This window comes from Gallinula chloropus (assembly GCF_964237585.1).
Source record: "Gallinula chloropus genome assembly, chromosome: 9".
Classification (NCBI taxonomy): domain Eukaryota; kingdom Metazoa; phylum Chordata; class Aves; order Gruiformes; family Rallidae; genus Gallinula; species Gallinula chloropus.
The window spans coordinates 20,758,250-20,777,661 of NC_140094.1; the positions used below are offsets into that span (position 1 = coordinate 20,758,250).

The following is a 19,412-nucleotide window of genomic DNA, read 5'->3' on the forward strand; positions in this document are numbered from 1 at the left end:
GCCTGTTCCGTATCCCACGGCGATTCCCACTCCTGAAGATGATTTGCACAGAGAAGTCACCCCCAACAATTCACAGGTGAATGGTTACTGTGTAGACAATGGCAGGGGATTCTCAGCTGGACTCAGAACACCTACCTAAAATTCACTGTAACATAACTATAACCAGATATTGGAACCTTTGTGTCATTGCAAGCATTTCTTCTCAAAATTATGACAGAAAATCAACACTATTCTGAGACGTGCAATGCTACATACCTGTCCATGACTAAAGGTAAAGCTGTTCGATTCACTTCCCATGTCACAGTGGCAGGAGGGTTTGCTGTTATTTTACAGGCAAATCGAGCTACTCCACCTTCTTGGACCTCAGTTGAAAGTGGCTGGACTTCAAATGCAGAAATGGCTAAAAATAAGAGAACATAGTTTAAAGGACCAGAGCAAGGGAAAATTCCTGGCTAAACCAACCTCCAGATCATAGATCATGTTGCAAAAGTACCCAGAAATACTTCAAATAATCCTCTTTTCTACATGCAAAGATAGGAGTAGTTGCCTTGTCAACTTCACTTGATAGCATGGTTTCACTGGTTAAAAGTTTACTTCAAATAACTTTAACTCAATTCAGTAAAATAATGTTTGCGTGAAAATGACACTCTGAAACAGATTTAAGCAAAGAAACTGACAGGTTTCCTATTACTAGTACACCTATAGCATTTTCCTGGCCAGAATACATCCTTTTTTATCTCTTTTTTTGGCACTGCCTTCCTGTGGTTGCATCAGCACTGCAGGAATGAGGATTCCTAATGATACCAGCAGAGTTTAAGTGTTGTGGCTCTGTGAACAGTGGAAACAGACCTCCCAAAGATTGTGATTAACAAGACAACTGAACCACCCTGTACAGCAAAATCACCTGAACAGTTCCCAATGGCCACAGTGTTTGCATTTTACGTCCAGAGCTGTGTCTGGCACGTCAAATGTGATTCAAACTCCTAGGATGCAAGCAGAGATGCTCCTGGTATCCATTTTTGCAAACATTCCATGCTTTTGGCAGTGGGTCCCCAGAGCCCCACCACATTCTGCAGTATCTTCCCTACTCACTTCCACTGAAGGCAGAACTAGCTTCTCCCACCAGCAGAATTTAACCCAGTTCCCTACATTCCACTTCCTTTCTCTTTTGAGCAGTACCAGGTTCAAGAACAAACTCTCACAACCTGCATAAACGTGTTACAACAGAAGTCTCACATTTAAAGCCTGGTAAGGGGGAGACACTAAAGCAGTTTTCCCCTTTAACAGGTCGTTCCCTAACTCCAAACTTTGTGGATTTGCTTTCTGCTGAATTTGATACAATTCATCTTTCCCACAGTTTTCCACCACAGAGGGAGGGGGAAGAATAAAACCCACCCACTCTAACCAAAGGTTCCAGGCTTGTCTTACTTCCTCCCTGTGTTCACCTGGAATCAAGATAATATTTCCCTAGTGGTGTTCTTAACAAGTTTTCTAACAGAAAACATAGTGCTTTGCATTTTTCATTTATTCACCAAAAGTATGATGTGGCAAACTAAGCAAGTCTGCCTAGCTTTCAAAATACAATCTTTAGGCATGTAATAAAGGCACAGATCACAAGAACACCACAAATCAACATCACATGAGTTTCAGAGCCATCCTGTAGCACAGCTGCACGACAGAGCCAGTGGTATAAGAAAGGACCTTTTTAACAAGGCAGAAAGGTAATTATAGAGTCTTATTTGAAGCAAAGATCTTACACACTTTTCAAAGTTTAATCTCCATGGGACCTATAAAAATCACACACAATTTTTCTAGATTGGTACAATTATTTAAAGGGACAGATTCAGACAACAGAAACACAATATTTGGTTCTATTTTCATATACACACAAAGAATTATGTATTTCCATGCACTGGGTACATTACAGTTGAGGAATAAAGACCAAAGTGGACTCTCAGGAACTACACAAGAAACTGAGAAAAATTAGTATTTCACATAACACTTAATGTCATGATGACAGCAAGCAAGATCAGACTCAGCTATACTGAAAATCCAATGCAAGTTGTTAATCGAAGCTGGTATCTAAAGAATATTTTTCCACCTGAGCAGGAACAACATTTTTCCACAGAGAATCTTGAAAGCAAGCTGAAGTCAGCACTTGAGCTGCACACCACATTCAGAAAAACTCATTAATGTCACTAAATATGGTTTCAGAAACAACAAAAAATCTTCACCCCTCTCATCTAAATTTATGCATTGTTTATCAATTTAGCTCAATACTTTTTCCCTCTGCACCTTGTTTCTTTACACAAATCTCTGCTTTCTTCTTAATTCTGACTTTATTTGTTCCAGTAAAATCTGTTTTCACAAGTCTATTGCTGTCTCGTGAAACCTGACCTCTTTGTAACAGGCTTGTTTTCATGGCAAGCACTGATACCAACTCAGAACTCCAAGAACAAGTCATTAAAGCAGTGCTGTTAAGAGGCCAGAGCTCTATAAAACGGATAAGAACCAAAGTCTCAGGAGACGTACGTTGTTCCCGAAAACAACCCTGCGAAATGCAATAAATGTAAGTGCCTTTTTATTTGAGTTTTTCCCCCACTTCACCAGTCTTTTTAATCATTTTGTTCCCAGATTTACAGCCTAAGGAAAATAATGTTAGTCCAAGACGATGCTCCCACCTTTTAACTTGCAAGATACCAAACACTACTAACAGAAGAAAGCAATAGCTAGAAACCGTATTCACAAGTCCCTGCAGTACATGTAATGGGAACATCTGCTTGCACAGTTACTTTTGTCTATGAATATCTCTGATGCCATAAGGCAGACAGTTCTGTCCAGTGAAACTCATCTATGCAGAGAGAAATCAGAGATCAGTTCAATTACAAGCTCCCTCATTTACCATTGAGGCAAACATCCATGGGCTCAAAAAACAAGTAACTCCTTGCTGCCACACATTAATTCAGTATTACAGGAACACTGCTGGTGTCTCCTGCATCACACACGGATTGATTACTACCCTGCATGCACACAAAGAAATTGTGTATACCTAAACATGCTTGGAAAAATTTAACTAGTAAGGTATTAAAAAGTAAAACTTAAGCAGCTCATCCCTCACATGATTTTTTTGTGTAAGTACAGCAGCAGCCCTTCACTCATTTCAATTAAAATATAAGAGAGAGAAACCAACAAAGAAACACACGAAATGCAGCCACATTTCCTCCTGCAGCTCATTCCAACACAAGTCCTAGCAACTTGGTCTCTTACTTGCTGCGCTTTCTACTCACATGCTTCGTGTCATTAAGTGATTTTCTGAATGAGATTGCCTAAGAGGCAAAAGACATTCCAATAAACCTGCATGTTTATTATTGTTAAAGCTTGCTGGTTTCATCACAGCTGACATTAGCCCCAGACTGGACTCCAACTGTATAACAAACAAACAGGAAGAAAGGAAGATAAAACCCCTGAAGAACAGTAGCACAGAACTGGGTTTCATCTAAACAGAACACAACAAATACTGAGGAACTGCAGCACATGATACAGACCACTTAAGTGTTTCTCAAGAGATAATGGCCACTCAAACAGATGAACTGCTCAGGTGGAAAGAACAGAAGTGCATAATGCCATTTGTAGAACTTATGTGTTAATGCTATTGAGAATTACACAATAGCCCTAACCCTTCAAATTAAACCAACAATCTTGGCCTTTTTTTTTTTTTTAATTCTCAGATGAAGAGGTTTCACTTGAGAAAAATAAACTTGTATATGAAAGAAAAGCTATGGCTTTTTCTAAAGAAATGGCTTTTGAGACAGCACACAGTAAATTTAATAGTGAATTTGCTCTTCTTGATCTACTTTGTGATACTCGTTCTCTCTCTGAAAGTTTTAAAAGGCACATGTGCATTAGACCTTAGTACTGAAGCCAACTTGCACATATTTCCCTTGAATTTAATGTACTTTCTCAGTCCATGCAGGAGCAAGGCTTAAAAGAGATAATGAAAGTAGTTCTGCCACAATGCTTTTTGGCTATATGGACATATGTTTTCAAATGACTTGCTGCTCAAACACTCTGGTCTGGATCTGTACTGGGAATAGCGTTTACATGAGTCCTGACAGATCCAGGCACATGGCAAGACTACAAACACAAAGTTACAGGACTGTCAACTGATCTAATGGGTGGATCTTTGCCATGTTTCCCAGGAGAGGATAGTAAAAATTGAACTTTAGAGCTCAAGTTCTGGTTAGTACATAGAGTTCAGCACTGAACATCACATAAGCAGAGCAATACAGGTGAAGTTTTTCCTAACTGTAGGTGAAAAGGGCCTATACTGTGAAAGGGCCTTCTGTATGTGCTGCCACAAACAAGCACAGTGATTGCTTACCTTAATCCTTCAAATTTTAATCAAGTTTTGTTTGACCTACAATTATTATTTTTAAAAGAGGAGGCAAAAAAATGAGAGATTTCAGGAGAAAACTGAACCAGACCCATAAGGAAAGATTCTAAGAGCTGGGACCTGATCAGGAAAAGGAAAAGGAAAACTGAAGAGAGAAATTACAGTATTAGAAATATACAAAAGAGATATTAGAGAGGCAGCAGTAACCCTCAGTAAGAATAGAAAAAGCAGAGAGGCTTTAGCAGAGGAACTTCAGATGAGGTTGCTAAAGGGAAATGTGTTAGCAAGACGCTAACAAAGGAGGCGGTACAAAAGGGATACCCAGGCTGTTACCTACCTCCCCGAGGGCAGTGACACTGCCACTGCCATTTCCCTCACACCGAATGCCACAGCACCTACTAAAGTACATGTCCTCATATAGTTATGAGCTAAACACCTGAGGAACACACCATCTGACATGGTCGTTTTCCAGCTGGAGAAAAATCCAACATAATTGGAAAAAAAAACAAGTAGTAAAACCATCAAATGCACACACACACAATGGAGGAGAATTATTTGTTGGATTTTGCTTCTTGTATTGTTCTATAATTCATCCTTCTCTAATTCCAAGCATCTGACTGTTTCATCTTATCACACTTTTCTCTGAAATGCAACAGCTAATGTTTTGCTCCCAAATTAATGTTAATTTGGGAGCATTAGTCCTCCAATCATCTTGACTACTCCAGGCATCAGAAAGATTTACTCCTAACTACAAACCTCTGGCAGTTTGGTTCATAAATACAAGCATTTGCAAAGACTGCCTCTTTCCTTCAGTCTCATCCATCGTCACACAGGTGTTTTCTTCCTCTAAATGGCTATTATTTAAGGAACTCATTTTTAAAAAAGCAACTAATAGCAATAAAACCAACCAATCATCCTCTGCTAGGATCATCTAGAAACACGGAGGGGACTGTAGTGTCCACAAGATCATCCTATGCCTCTCCTCAAACTCATTAATTCATAGATTAGGATTCACAAAATGTTTCTGCTCAGTTGCATGTTTAGAAAAACCTATATTATGAAAGGGAGGAGATGAATAACCATTCCTGTTCCAACTACTCACACACTGTACGTGCTGCATACCCCTGCATACTTGCAGAGAAGAGCAGCATATTGCCATCCCACTTTACTGATACCCTGGGAATAGCTGTTTTGGAATGGCATCTTGTACCCTCTAATTCCAAATTAAACTAAATTCCTTTCCTATACAAGGAGATTGCTACTATCAATCTCAGGATTTTAATGAGGTACTAAGACTAAACTTTTAGACATGACTTTAAAAAATCAGTATTTGCTTGAATTGCCTGGAAATGTAGTCATCTCTGTTAGCAAGCTTTCATTTTATTTTTCTGTTTTGTCTTAGAGCTCCATATTTTACCTTTAATTTCTGCACATCATTTGTTCTCTCAAGCTTAAGAATTCACTCTTAGAGAGAAGTCAGTATACAGACATAAGATTACAAGACAAAAATGCTCATTTGCCATTAGTGAGTATAACATTTAGCTTCCCAATAGGAACAATAATTTTCCTGGAAAACCTGGAGGCTGAATGTAACAAGTGACAAAAGAAGAAAAAAACCAAATCACCTAATTCAGATATGACATAACAGAAAATAAGCAATTTAAGGGAAAAAAACCCCAAACAAACCACAAAACATGATAGAATGCAGCAAACAGTAGTGTTACATAAAAAAAAGAACTCCTCAAACCACAGTATCCTGTCAGTTTACAAGCCCTTATAGCCAGGTGTAGAGTTTTTACTACTAATGTTGCTACAAAGCTAGGCCTGATTAGCACCTAAGTTCCTGTTTCTACATACAGAAGTATTTCAGTATTTCCAGATCCATTGTTAATACCATTCTCCAGAAGCACCTGAACATGCCAGCAGAGTCTTTTCACAAGGCAACAAGCTCCCGTATCCACAACACTACTGTGTTGGCAGGATTAAAATTCTACAGAAAAACTATTAACTCTGCATTTAGCCTGAAATCTATACTGCCAATACCTCACAAAAATCAGGAGTTTTTCTTCAAGAGTAGTTTTTTCAAATGACTGTTTCTATACTGGCTTACTAAAAGGAATAAATCCTTCCATTTAATCAGTAAGAAAAGGTTTAAATAAATCTAAACTTTTTCTGTTAAGAACGCTAGTTCAAGACAAAAATGTAATTCTGGGTATGGGAACAAGTAATGCTCCTCTTACCTTACACTGAAATGAGAAGTAAGCACAGAACTGCAAAGAATGCTCCTTTTTAATAAACTCTCTTTATATTGTTCAGGAACATACAGAATAAAAACCTCATAGCCTGCTGTGTATACTGGAAATATCAGCAAGCAGAGTAAGATTTACCCTATCACCATGCTACTTGTGAAACAGATAACACTATATTTCACAGATATTTCCTGAGTCAAACATATTCCCAGGATAAACATAGCACACCAATTTTATCTTCCTAATACAAAAACAAAGACAAAGCAATGCTCCTGTACAACTTTACCAATGTTAAGAAATTCCTAGATTGTCATAGCATGAACACCACAGCAGCAGTTTTGAAGTCAATAGTTCAGAACCGCATTGAAAAAGGAGTCTCAGTCAATTACCTTAGAGCATTACAATTAAATAACAGGGAGGTTAAATGAGACTGAAACTGCTGCATTGATTTGACACTATCAATAATTGATATGGGACACCTATTAATTTGTCTATCCCAAAGATTTTTCTTAACCATTTGACATTTAGAATCTCCTAGCAGGTATTTTAGCATTCTAAAGCAAGTGGATTGCAATCACAGCTTGTACAGAATACAATCATATTCTACAGAGATCAGTACTGTTCTGATGCTTCTGAAAACCATGCAGAGCGGGAAGTGACAGGATTTGTAGGAGCTACTAGCTTAGCACTACAACTTGGGATCCTCTGCCCTTCCTATCATTTTATTTTTCCTACACTGAAGGACAGATTTCATCAAAATGGGATGGCACTTGAGGAGCTTATTGGCATCCACACCCTTTGTTTCCAAATCCAGAGAGTTTGACAGCCAGACATTTAAGACTGCTGACACAGATTGCTTTATTTTTTTCTGACCCATTGACCAGTAGGGTTATCCTTGACTTCAGAAGGCTTTGAGCCAGGGCCTTGCCTTACAGACATGAGACAATTTATTGAGAAAATACTGTGCCCTCTCAATTCTCTAGATGATACGTGTATTGTTCTAGAACTCTGGCATATATTGTTTTATTGGGATCAGGAGGAGGGAAGAGAATTGTTCTGGTTTGTTTAACTGATCTTTACAATTATTTTTTTCTGAAATGAATGTGAAATATGCCGATACCTCAACTGACAGCAAAAGACTAAACAACTTTTAAAAATAAATTCAAACATTGAAAAAAAAAAACAAACCAAAACAAAAGCAAGATTAGAAACCCCATGAAAGACATGGAAGCACACAGAATGAGTCAGGTTTGGCCATGAAATTTTGCAATCCCCATAGACAAAACTGATCCTTCACACCATGTGCTCCTCATGTTTCAGTTCACAAAACAGTATTGGCAGGTTCTAGGCAAGGACCAAATCTTTCTGAGGCATTAGTCTGCAAAGCCCTCTCAAAGCCTCACTTCGAGTTTGGGACCAGAAACTGCTCTGCACAGAGGGGTAATTACAGAAAGCTTTCACTGATAAATACTGAGGAGATCCCAGATGAGTAAACAAGTGAGGATCTGGGCCATCTGCCCTTTCTGCTATTCTCAATTCATTATCTCTGCCTTCGACAAATCTTCTCCTGGGCCCTAACTGCTAAGCTAAAGGGTGAGCTCCTTTGCAGAGCTTACTGCAGTTTCACCTCCAACAAACTGCCAGTCAGTTGCATCTGGGAAACAGTCTGCTCTGCTGAAACTTACATTCACTTTATTCTAAAAACATTTACTTCTCTCCTACCATACACTTAGATCTACCCCTAAAACAAAATCAAGAGAGGGAGGTGTAGTAGCAAGAGGGCTGGAAAAAGGAAGAAACAAAAGTATGTTTTAATTTTTCCTTTCCTCTCTCATACTCTTACCAACCTGCTGACAGATATCTAAGCACTGTCTTTTTTAGACAATGATTTCCAAACTACTGCGCAGAATTAGCCTCTGGTCTCTGGTAAGAAGGGAGAAAAGGAAATTAGTAATTAACTCCATATATTAAAAACACTTTTTACAAGACAATGCAAAACCATTTCTTTGTGCATTAAAATCTTTAGAGAGCAACTCTTGGATTGCCTCAAAAAAAGAGAAATAAAAGATAGCATTAGCATTTCTCCAGCCACAAACTAACCACTACTTTTCTGGTACTGAAGAATGCTATAATCTAAAGGCAATGAAATGGAGAAGCAAAGAGGTCAACTGCCTGAGCACCCTTGAACAAAAGTTCCCTTGGAGATGTCAGCTGCAATCTCATTTGTTTCCTCTAACACTTTCAGGTCCCCCTGCTCCTTTCTTTAAAGCTCCTAATTCAGTGGCTGACAAATGATCACTTTAAAAATCTCTGTACAGGAATAACCAAGTCTGAATACATCCACTGAAGATCACTAAGGTCTCCACCGTTTGTGTTGGGACTAGATTCAGTACAAGTGTTTCTGGCCACACACAGACAGTTTTCACCACCAGCTTCTCCAAGTTGAGGCAAGTATGAATTTCATATATAGTATTTTGTCTTTAAGTAGATTATTCTGGACTATGTTTTTAGGGAAACATACTTATCTATTCTTTCTTTCCTACAGTATCATACTCTCATGCCTTCTTTCGTACATATTTTCAATAAGTAGGGAACTACATTGTCTTTTCCACATGCAGAATGGAAACTATCATGAGCAAATTTCTCATATATCTCAATACAGAAAGTCAAGAGAAGAGGCAGACTCACATGGATGCATATTAAAGGCAGCCGGACAGAAGTAATAAGGAAAAAGTCTGCCACCACCACCACCCCTCAGAAGAGCTGAGAATAGCCTTTTCCTTGTACATCCTGAATTTCCCAAGTTTGGGTTTGGGGTTTTTTCCCCATCAAAAATAGAACAAAGCTTTCTTCCCCTCTTGCTAGAGCTCTTTAAAAGTGTCAGGTCTGGAGCCTGTGTCTCAAAGACAAATTATCTTTGACTGCTCCAGAGAAAAAAAAACAACATTAAAAAAAAGAACAAGTGAGACCTGTGGTTCTCTAGCAGTTTGGGAAATGCAACTCCTTCACATGGACATCACTGAAGGCAGAAGCAAGCCTTACTTACTGTTGCAATTTAGCTATTGTCTCAGAAGCTTACAGCCCTGTAAATATTTGTTTCCAGGACACATCACAGGGCACACCAGACTCCCAACACTTGAACACATGTCTGCCTATCTAAGCTCTCCTTCTTGGGTAAAACTGTGAAGTCAAAATTAATATAATAAGCATCACAACAAAGCAGGAGTCTCTATGATACAGATCCATTTTTTCAAGTATAAAACAAATCATTTCCTCTCAGGTTATACTGTACTTAAAGATGCAACATATGTTCACTACAATTTGTGAAGTGTTAACCTTAGCAACAGAAAGAGTCCATAACTAGTATATCAGCTGTATGTTAAGAAAAAACAGTCAAAGAAAATTGGCCTCTTAGAAGTGGATAATTACCCTTCAAAAAGTTCTTTTAAATGCAGAAAACAAGTATGCAGGAACAGAAAAGTACAGTTTGACAGGGTAAGCATTAGACTGTTCTGTTTTCCCCTCACTTCTTCCAACCACTGGAAGAGACACACAGCTTGCTATTCATGACACACTAACACAGCTGTGACAGTTAAGTGGGCTCCAAGGCAGAACCAATGCGCTAGAGAAAACGACAGGGAAGATTCTAACTGACACACTTCCAACCCACGAGCACCTTATCTTACTGTTCTCTGCCCCATCAGGTACCCTTAAAAGCCACACTGAGGTGACAGCCCAAGAGAACTGCAATGCAGGAGCATGCATCAAAACTCCCAATCTGTGAAGGAAGACAGCATGGGATGATACACCTAAGTTTTTCTATTTTACCTCGGTCGAAGCAGCTAAGGATATTGCAGCAATGGCGCTTTCCACCTCTTCCAGCTATGTGTAAGCTATCCACAGAACCACACATATTGCCTTACTACACCACAATCATTTAGTAAGTGGCAAAATATACACCATTCCCATCTTTGCCAATGACACCAGGCACACGTACCACCTCAGGAGTTAACACTAGCAGTGGTTTAGAGGAAATAAAAGATTGAGGGTTAGAAATATGTGGTTCTATATATTCAACAGATTATTGATGGTGTAACTGACATACCCTACCAGATCATGTAAACAAGCATGAGAGATTTGATCTTTTCACTTTTGAAAGTATCCCAGCTGGGGTTTTCCCTTCTCAGTCTATCTATCATCCAGGCAGCAGTGTGTGGTCACAGAAGTGCACAATAAATGCTAATGCACTTATCAAGCAATTCTCCTCTGTTCTTCTGCAGACAAGAAACGTAGGAAATAGCACAGAAAAAGCAGACAGTAAGCCACACTAAGCAGCTTCAAAGCTGTTCTACTTGTGTGGCTGCATGCATTCGGAACAACACACCACTTTCTCCCATGCAAGGGCTGCTTCCCTTCAGCAGTTTGCCAAGTGATGGCTTTCTAGTATCTATTCCCAGTCCTACAGCTGCCTTTCTTTGGAGTTGTTGCCATTCTGTGAAGAATTAGTTCTGCTTAGTAGCCCAACTGTTGCACTGGATACATCTAGCACAGTTTTGCACTTTACATAAAGTGTTGTGCAACAATGTATTCCTTCACAACTATCCTAATTTGGCATCCAAAATTGTTTTTTTAAATCTAAGGTACCTCAAATAATGCCAAAAAGAATAACAAAAGTAATAACCACTCAGTGCAACACAGAAAAGCGCTAAAGCTTCCCCATTCTGATCAATGAATTTCACTGCAGATGCCACCTGAAGGGTAAGGCCTCTATTTATCAGCCCTGTACCTTTGAAAATAAACATAATGCTATTCCTGGCTAAAATAAAACACCACCCTAAGCAGAATGCAATACCCGCTCTTCACCTCACCCTGCCCAGCTCATCAATCAGAGGAAGCACTGCAAAGCACATCCCAGGACAGGAGCGGGGCCCCACACATTCCTCTGCCGCGCCGCCCACCGCTGCCCCTTCCCTCACATCTGGGGGGAGGCAGAGGAAGAGGTTTCCTTTCGTACAGTGGCAAACTGACACCATCCCCATGTGAATGGGCGTAAGCTGATCTGGCGGGGCAGTAAGTCCTGCCTGTCAGAAACACTATCCCCCAGAGGCAGGAGCACTCTCCATTTCTCGCGTACAGTGTTTCAAAATGAGCATCCTAGGATGAAAGATACGATTCCACGTCAAACCCTGAGGAATTCCTGAACGAGGAATTCAAGCTCTTCAGCCGTCTCTCCAAATGTCAACATTGCAGCATTCCCATGGGGAAAGGAGAGATACCTCCGCTCTCAAGGGACATAGGCCTGCAGCTCATTTCCCTGTCACCAAATGCCCCCCTACTGCATGCATCACACAGCCCAGAGATCTCTTCCCGGTCTTCCTATGCAACACAGGAACTAACAGCAAAATTCTGAGTGTCTGAAAGCTTGAGAACAGCAGAGAGGAAAAACTGAAACAAACTTCACACATACAAAAAAACCCAAGTGACAAAAGGCATTGTTAGTACTGCTTAATTACTGAAGTTACTTAAATCCTCTAATTAGATATTTATCTGAAAACTTCTGGAGGTAGCGCAGGGGAAAGAGCTAACAACTCCTGCATTTTCACATAAACCAAATCAGAAGAGTGGCTTCCAGATAAAAATCCTATTGCCTTCAATGTCATAGAAATCCCTGCATTTTTCGCCATGTATATTTCTCTCACTCCCTTACGTATCTGGAAAATACCCTGCAAAATTATTCTGAATGCATCAAAACTCCTCATATCAAAGGCAAACAGAAGAAACATGGGAAAAAAAAAATAGGAAGTCGCCTTGCTATGGCTGTTGACTGCTAGGGTAGGAGGGAGTAATTGGATTTCCAGTTTTCCCAGTCATAGTACAAGCAAATAACCATGCTCTACTAAGTAGGTAATACCTCTGGTTATTAGATTACTTATATTCTCTAACACAGTGACAACCCATTTTCCTTTTTCATTATTTATCTCCAACTCAAGGCCATGAATTAAAGCCATCAGGAAAGTGCTGAGGGAAGTCTTACTGGGAGCACAGAGAAGCCAGTACCACTACCTCAGGCACCATGGCCCAGCCTGAAACAAGCAACCTCAGAAAGGGGACTGATCCCCAGGAAACACAAACGCAGGCATGAAAAGAGAAACCACCAGGCCTCCATGAAAGAAGGCACCCAACCAAACTAGTGCTGTATTTATCCCAGATTTCTGACACTTAAGTAGAGGTGTATTAACACGAAGGAGTTAAGCAAAGTTATGATTCTCTCAGGCTTCCTTCCTCTCTTGTGCTCTTAAGATAGTTAAGCCACTCGTTCATCTCAACAAATACAAAAAGAAAAGAATACAACAGACTCGCTGTATTTTCTTCTAAATTATGCACTTGTGCTTCCATCAGCATAAGTGTAACACCTTGGCCTGGAGCCAATCAGAAATCCCTCATAATGCGTTCAATAAGCCAAATCAAAACAATACGTAGCTTATGAGAGCGGAGTAAAGAAACTTGAAGGTCATATTTCATATGCTGCAGCTCATCATGTTCATTCAAACAGAGCCAGGAGGTTAACTGGTAGGATCTGCTCTTTAATGCCTGTTATTTCCAGTGGAAGGAGCTAAGTAAAAACGTTCTCTCTCACAACTTCATGAAGAGGATCAGTGAAAGAATCCTACTGCTAAGGGAACACAGCCCAGCTGAAGGGAGGATGGACAGAAGAGCCTGGCAACACACCTCCCTAGTGCAACTCAAAGTTGGGGTTTGGATGAATTATTTAAAAAATTTAAAATGTGACTCAAGTTTCATAAAGCATGAGGAAACCTGCATCTTGTTTTGAAAAGGGGATTCTAAACCATCAGAGAAATGGACAAATAGCACTCGTGTGCATCTGGAAAATGCTGCATTTGTACAACAAACTTTCCTTCAAAAGGTGAAAATGGTGACTGAATATAAAAATCTTTTACTTAGTCTAGGCTTTTCTGAATTGCTTAACACCATATGAGGTAACAGGAGCACTAACATTCAAATGTCATACAAAATAAAGTGTGATATTAACAGAAATACGTATTATTAATTCTCTGACATATCAGCTAATCACAAAATATAGATTTGTTAGCAAAAAATAAGGGGGGGGTGTGAATCATAAGATTGAGGGAGAAAGAACAACAAAACAACCCCACAAAACAGAGCCCTATTGCACTGATGGAATTGAAACGATCTGTTCCCTCTTCATGAGCACCACACTGCGCTGATAAACTAAATCTCTCTTTGATTGAAGGCCGAATTAAAACAGAGCAATGCAGGAACTCTTCTGACCCAAAAGTAATCCACTCAATCATATAATGCATCCCTTTCCTTTTAGTAAAATGAATAGCCCTCCATAGAACCTTTTTCTTCCTTGACAAGTCCTTGACGGAAGAATGTGAATCTGGACAGTTAAATGAATCAATCACCAGCTGCTAGTCTAGGGCCAAGATGGTGAGCCGAGGGGCCTGCCAGAGTTCACTGACCACTGGTCAAAGCAGGACAAAGGCTTCGCCTCTATGAATAGCCTGCTTCTGGGATCCAAAGGTCACTTAGCTGCCTTGGAAACGGTCCCCTTTGGTTATTTAAAGTTCTCAGGCTATTCTGCCCCAGATATTATTGTTTCAGGTGGTCACCATCTTTCCTCTTCACAAGTTTGTGAAAGGCCAGGCAACCATTATTTAAGTAAATGCAAGACAATGGCAAACACAGCAGCAACGAAATCCTGAGGAAAGGAACAATTAAAATAAGGACAAATAATGCTTTAGGTTTCCTCATCATTCCAGCTTCTGAACATGCCTGTAAAAAAAAAAAAATCCTCAGGCATACAAACAGCCAGATCCTCCACAGGATCCAGGTGCACACCTTGCGCTGAAGGCACAGGGTGTTGAACACTTCACTGCATTTCAGAGCCTCTGCATAAATGTGTCAGGAAAAAGAGTATCAGGGCTTTTCTCTACTGCTGGACTGTATTTCTAGAAAACTGCCCTCTGGCTGAAGAGAAGACCTGTAGCTTAACAAGTAAATGGTTCTCTAAGCTGGAGTAAGTACCTCCAGATAAAGGAGGAGGTGAAACCCACAGGTCCTAACTCCTCTGCAGCACTGGAGCTCTCAGTCCTCCCTGGTGCTTACCCAATAACATGCACCAGAAAAAAAAGCTCTTCTCCTGTACACTGACAATAAATACAGTGTTCCTCACACTCAGGTTGCAGACAGACTAAATGTTGCACTGACAAACACCAGACAGTGTACAGGTGGGCACTTACCTAAGCCTTGTCCACACACAAGCTTAAGCTTAGTCAAAACTATGAATTAAATGTGGGCTTTGATAGTACTGTGCTAAAATGGTTCCCAAATTAGTTTATGCTCTTATAAACTATACTACTAATAGGTTTATAGATGTTACTGCAGACCTGTACAGTATCTTCAATGGTTAGTAAGCCTTTTTACATATATATAAATTATCCAAGGTTTACTATTACCAAGTTAAAGCTATTGCTAAATACATGCTTAGATCCCAGCCCATGTTTTGGTTGAATCAAAATGTTCTGATAACTTTTGATACAAGTTAAGTAAGTTTATCTCAGTAACCTCCCACCAGCCCCCTCCATTATGAACCTTTTTCCTGACACCTTGCCTATATCAAAGTCTAATACTTTCAACTATATTTAAATGTTTTTATAACTGCATTACACACAACATTAGATAAACGAAGCTAACCTCTAAATATACCCCCACAGCATTCATTATATCTGCCTCTTCCTTATATTTGTAAACACACACAAGACAAAAACTGCTCAGAAGTTAGAGAACTGAAGAAATTAAGCTGCTGACGTAACTGATTTGCTCTGTTTATATACATGCTTTAGGAAACAATCCAACTGCACAATCACACTTCCCCCACTATTCACAGCACCAAATGAATGGTGCTCACATAATGAGCATCTATTCAATATTTTGTTTTCTCTCTGCAGTGTATGGCCTCATTCCTTATTTATTACACTCTATTAGGCACTGCCCTGTAGACAGTTATTAACTTCCCTATGGCCTTTTCTGCAGGGCTCTGCCTGCACTACAGTTCTTCACAAATGTTAATCCACCTACTCTCACACCACCTCAAGATGACATTCTATTATTATTTTAATTTTACTATTGGGTATGGGCAAACAGTTGGATGACATGCCAAAATATTCACTACATTTAGGTGTCCAAGTTAAGACACTGGTCCTTCATGGCATTCCTTCTATGTGTTGCAACCACAGCTTCCCCAACTCGCTGCATCTCCAACTGACCAAATCTCAGAACCTCATATCAAACACCAAAAACATAAGAAACACCTAATGACAGACTTCCCATGAAAAGCAGGGACAAGCTGACTTGTGTCACATACTGGCTAAAGCAACGCTGCAATTCAAATCCTGCAAAGCTCCCCTGACTGGGAGGTTATTCTTGACTTTCTGAAGTTCCCAAGGAAAGTCCAGGACTCTTGGGCCCACATTCCATGTCCTGGAAGAGCAGCTGCTCTGATGGGCACACTCTTAAGTCAGTCTTTGCCAGTCCCTTCATACTCTCCTGCTCCCAAACTGTACCCATGTTAATCTCCAAACAGAGCCAAACCCAGGCCAACCTCACTCTGCAAGCTTTTCTTTACTACTAGCAGCTTCCCCCCAATGCATTTCTCTTCCCCTTCCTGACCTCTAGACACATGAGACCACTCACACCTCCACCTCATCCACTTCCCCTCCCAAACTTCCTCTATAGGTAATTAGACCATTGTTTTCACTTACTGCAGCTCTCAATCCCAGCTGGTTTCTCCAGGCAGTGTTAGATCACACTTTAGCTCCTCATTAATTCAGACCAGAAAAAAAAAAGGCAAGTCCCCAGCTGCTTAGGACTGCTTAGAGGGAAAGCCCAGCTCAGCCTTCACAAGCCATCTCTGCACAAACAACTTCTATGTCTTTTGCTGGTCAAGATGAACAAATCTGTGCTCAACATACAGCCAAAAAAAAAGTTGGAGATTTTCCCCAAAAAACTTAAGAGGACAACAAACTTTGCAAATATATTCCTAACAGCAAAAGCTACTCCCAGACACAAAGAACACTTCCCCAACAAATACTATGTGTCTGCTTGTTCAGTAGACATTCCCATGCCATCCTAATGAAAAGCAGTTTTATCTTAGATTTGTTTTAGGGAACAGGATAAAGAGTCCTCTAGAAATACACTGTATTATATAAAAAGCACAGATAGATGGATACTGACGTGACAAATTTCTATCCAAAGGGTTAACACATCAGAAACTTAGCAACTACAGTCCTGCAATATAAACATTTGATAAATATTACACAATTATAACAGCAGAGTGCCACCATCCACCTTAGAATAAGATCATCATTTGCACAAAACACCAGACCAGAAAATAGTCTACCACCAGTATTTTTTAAGTCATGATTAAAGCATCAACAAATTTAAGATGGACACCCAATTCTTTTTCCTAGAGTGGATGATGGGAAGACTTACTCCAGCTTCTCAGAAAGTGTGTTTTTTTCCACTGATAGAACTCTAGAGTCTGCTATTCCTTCAGAAACAGATCTGCTAGGAAGACTACAGCCAGGCTCCTCTCAATTCAAATCCATTTCACCTTAACTAGTGCGCATCCATATTTTGATTTTAAAATCAACAAAAACACCTCAGTGAAGTTACCTTCACACTGCTATTTCTTGAGATGGTCAGAGCTAATCTACCAGTTAGCAGCTGTTAAAAAGTGAATACAAAAAGAGTCCCAAATCCCCCCAGCTCTTATGCACTCACCTCCAGCCAGCTCTAGCAAATGTCACATTATACAGTAAACCAGTTCCAATCACCACAGCTAACCACATTAGAGAGCTACCTAGCAAAACAAAAAAGCCCCCAACAAACCAAGCACCACCTATTTTATCTGCCAGATGAGCACCACAGACAACACAAGGGCTATGGCATTGGCTGCATCCTATTATACATTTCCCAACTTTCACAACTAGTGTCAGCCACTTTCTTTAAAGCATGATTTATCCTCTTTCCGCAAACTGGTGCACTGGTTGAATTTCTTTATATTCCATTGCAGTTTCTTTATTAATAGCTTCATGTTTATGTCATCAGTGGGCTTTCAGGTCTACTACACACAAAAAATCCCACAGGCTACTACTAATGAAGGGCATTAAAGTAAATGTCAACATTATAAACTTTCATCTAAACACAACACACGTATTTTACACGTGCTTCGTTCTCTCAGTAGGATCTTCCAGTATCACCTCTGGTACAAAGTGTAACATGCCTTTGACACAGTTCTAAAGAAAGAAATAGTGTTTCTAAACTGAAGTGTAATAAAATCCATGAGATACGTTTATTATTTTCTTAAAATTGACCATTTAAAATAAAATCTCTGACCATAAAAGAACCCAACATTCTATATATCTCATGATACACCTATTAGCAGATTACATATGTCACCCTCTATGCAGAGAAATAGTTTCCTGCAGTTATGATAGGTAAGAATAGGGTTTTTTTCTAGTGTACATATTTTTTGTTATTATTGGTTACTTATTTTAAATAAGTCATGCAAAAACAGTAATTATATTGGGGGAGGGGTAATAAAGCACTGTGTGGATTTCAGGGATTCACCATCTGAAAGCTTTTATTCTTCCACAGTGAAGGAAAGTTATGACCTTTGACATGTGGCCACGGTGCCAAAGAAACTGCTCATAAATGTGTGTCAGTAAAGAACCAAAAATCAATAAATTCATTTAATCCAGTGAACTATTATGTAGTGAGACACAATATATTTTAAAGAGCCAACTGCTCTAGTCTTTCTCTCAGAAGAAAAAAATTTATATAATTTTTTTTATATTCTATTTTTCAAAGGTTTTACAATCTGAACATTATTTTTGACCCATTCATAAATATTTTAGTCAGTTATGCCACAATATGTTAGTACATTCATTCCTGTTTGAAAGATCCCTGATACAGTTGGATTCAGGTAGCACAATAGGAAGACTAGCAGGTGGGCAGATATCCTATTAACAGCCTCTACCACTATTAGAGATAGCTACCCACAGGAATCAAGCAGGCAAGTGTTAAAAGTGCCTCCTTTTGCCTCAAGAGCAGAGGGAATGAGATCTCGTACATCATTCCAAACACAGTAAGCTGAAAAGACCAAATGAAGCACTGCTCTACCATGTGTATTACAAAGGCTTAGAACAAAGCATTTGGTCATCCACCAGGTATTTTATCTGAATCAGCCATAAGCAACATCAGGTGAAAGTGAAGACCATTAAAAACAAGTACTAAATGCCATGTGCTGGGAATGTCGCAAAACTCCCATCAATGCTACCAAGAATTCCATAGATAATTTCTTGTACACTGTACCAATGCTTACCTTTTCTAGTGTTTAGTATATGTAAGAATTCCAAACCCTAGAAAAGATAATTATTGCTAGAAATAAAGTTCATAGCCTTAAAAGGAAAAAAAGAAAAAAAGAAATCGACCAGCTTAAGTAAACCAACCAAAAATCTAATGAGAAACAAAACCAAAGCAAAACAATCCCTATACCAAATTATGTCTCCAATTCTTAAATAAATTCTGATTTTGAGACCATAGGCTACTACATCTGAATACAAACTCCAATGTGCCAGTTCCATGAGCCCCTGTGCACAGCAGAGGATTTGTACTATGGTCATTTTGACAAGAGTTTTGTCCTGTGATAAAACTGAACTGCC

The 19,412-nt window shown here is 39.5% G+C and overlaps 1 protein-coding gene across 1 annotated transcript in view; it reads right to left on the reverse strand.

Annotated features, from left to right (window-relative positions):
- Positions 1-19,412, reverse strand: part of PRTG (protogenin) — a gene marked incomplete at both ends in the record, with an annotated part of 78,068 nt that overhangs the window by 46,588 nt on the left and 12,068 nt on the right. Inside the window, one exon of the mRNA XM_084268266.1 lies at positions 256-400. Within this exon, the coding sequence (XP_084124392.1) occupies positions 256-400 (145 nt within the window). The remainder of the gene's footprint in view (positions 1-255; positions 401-19,412) is intronic.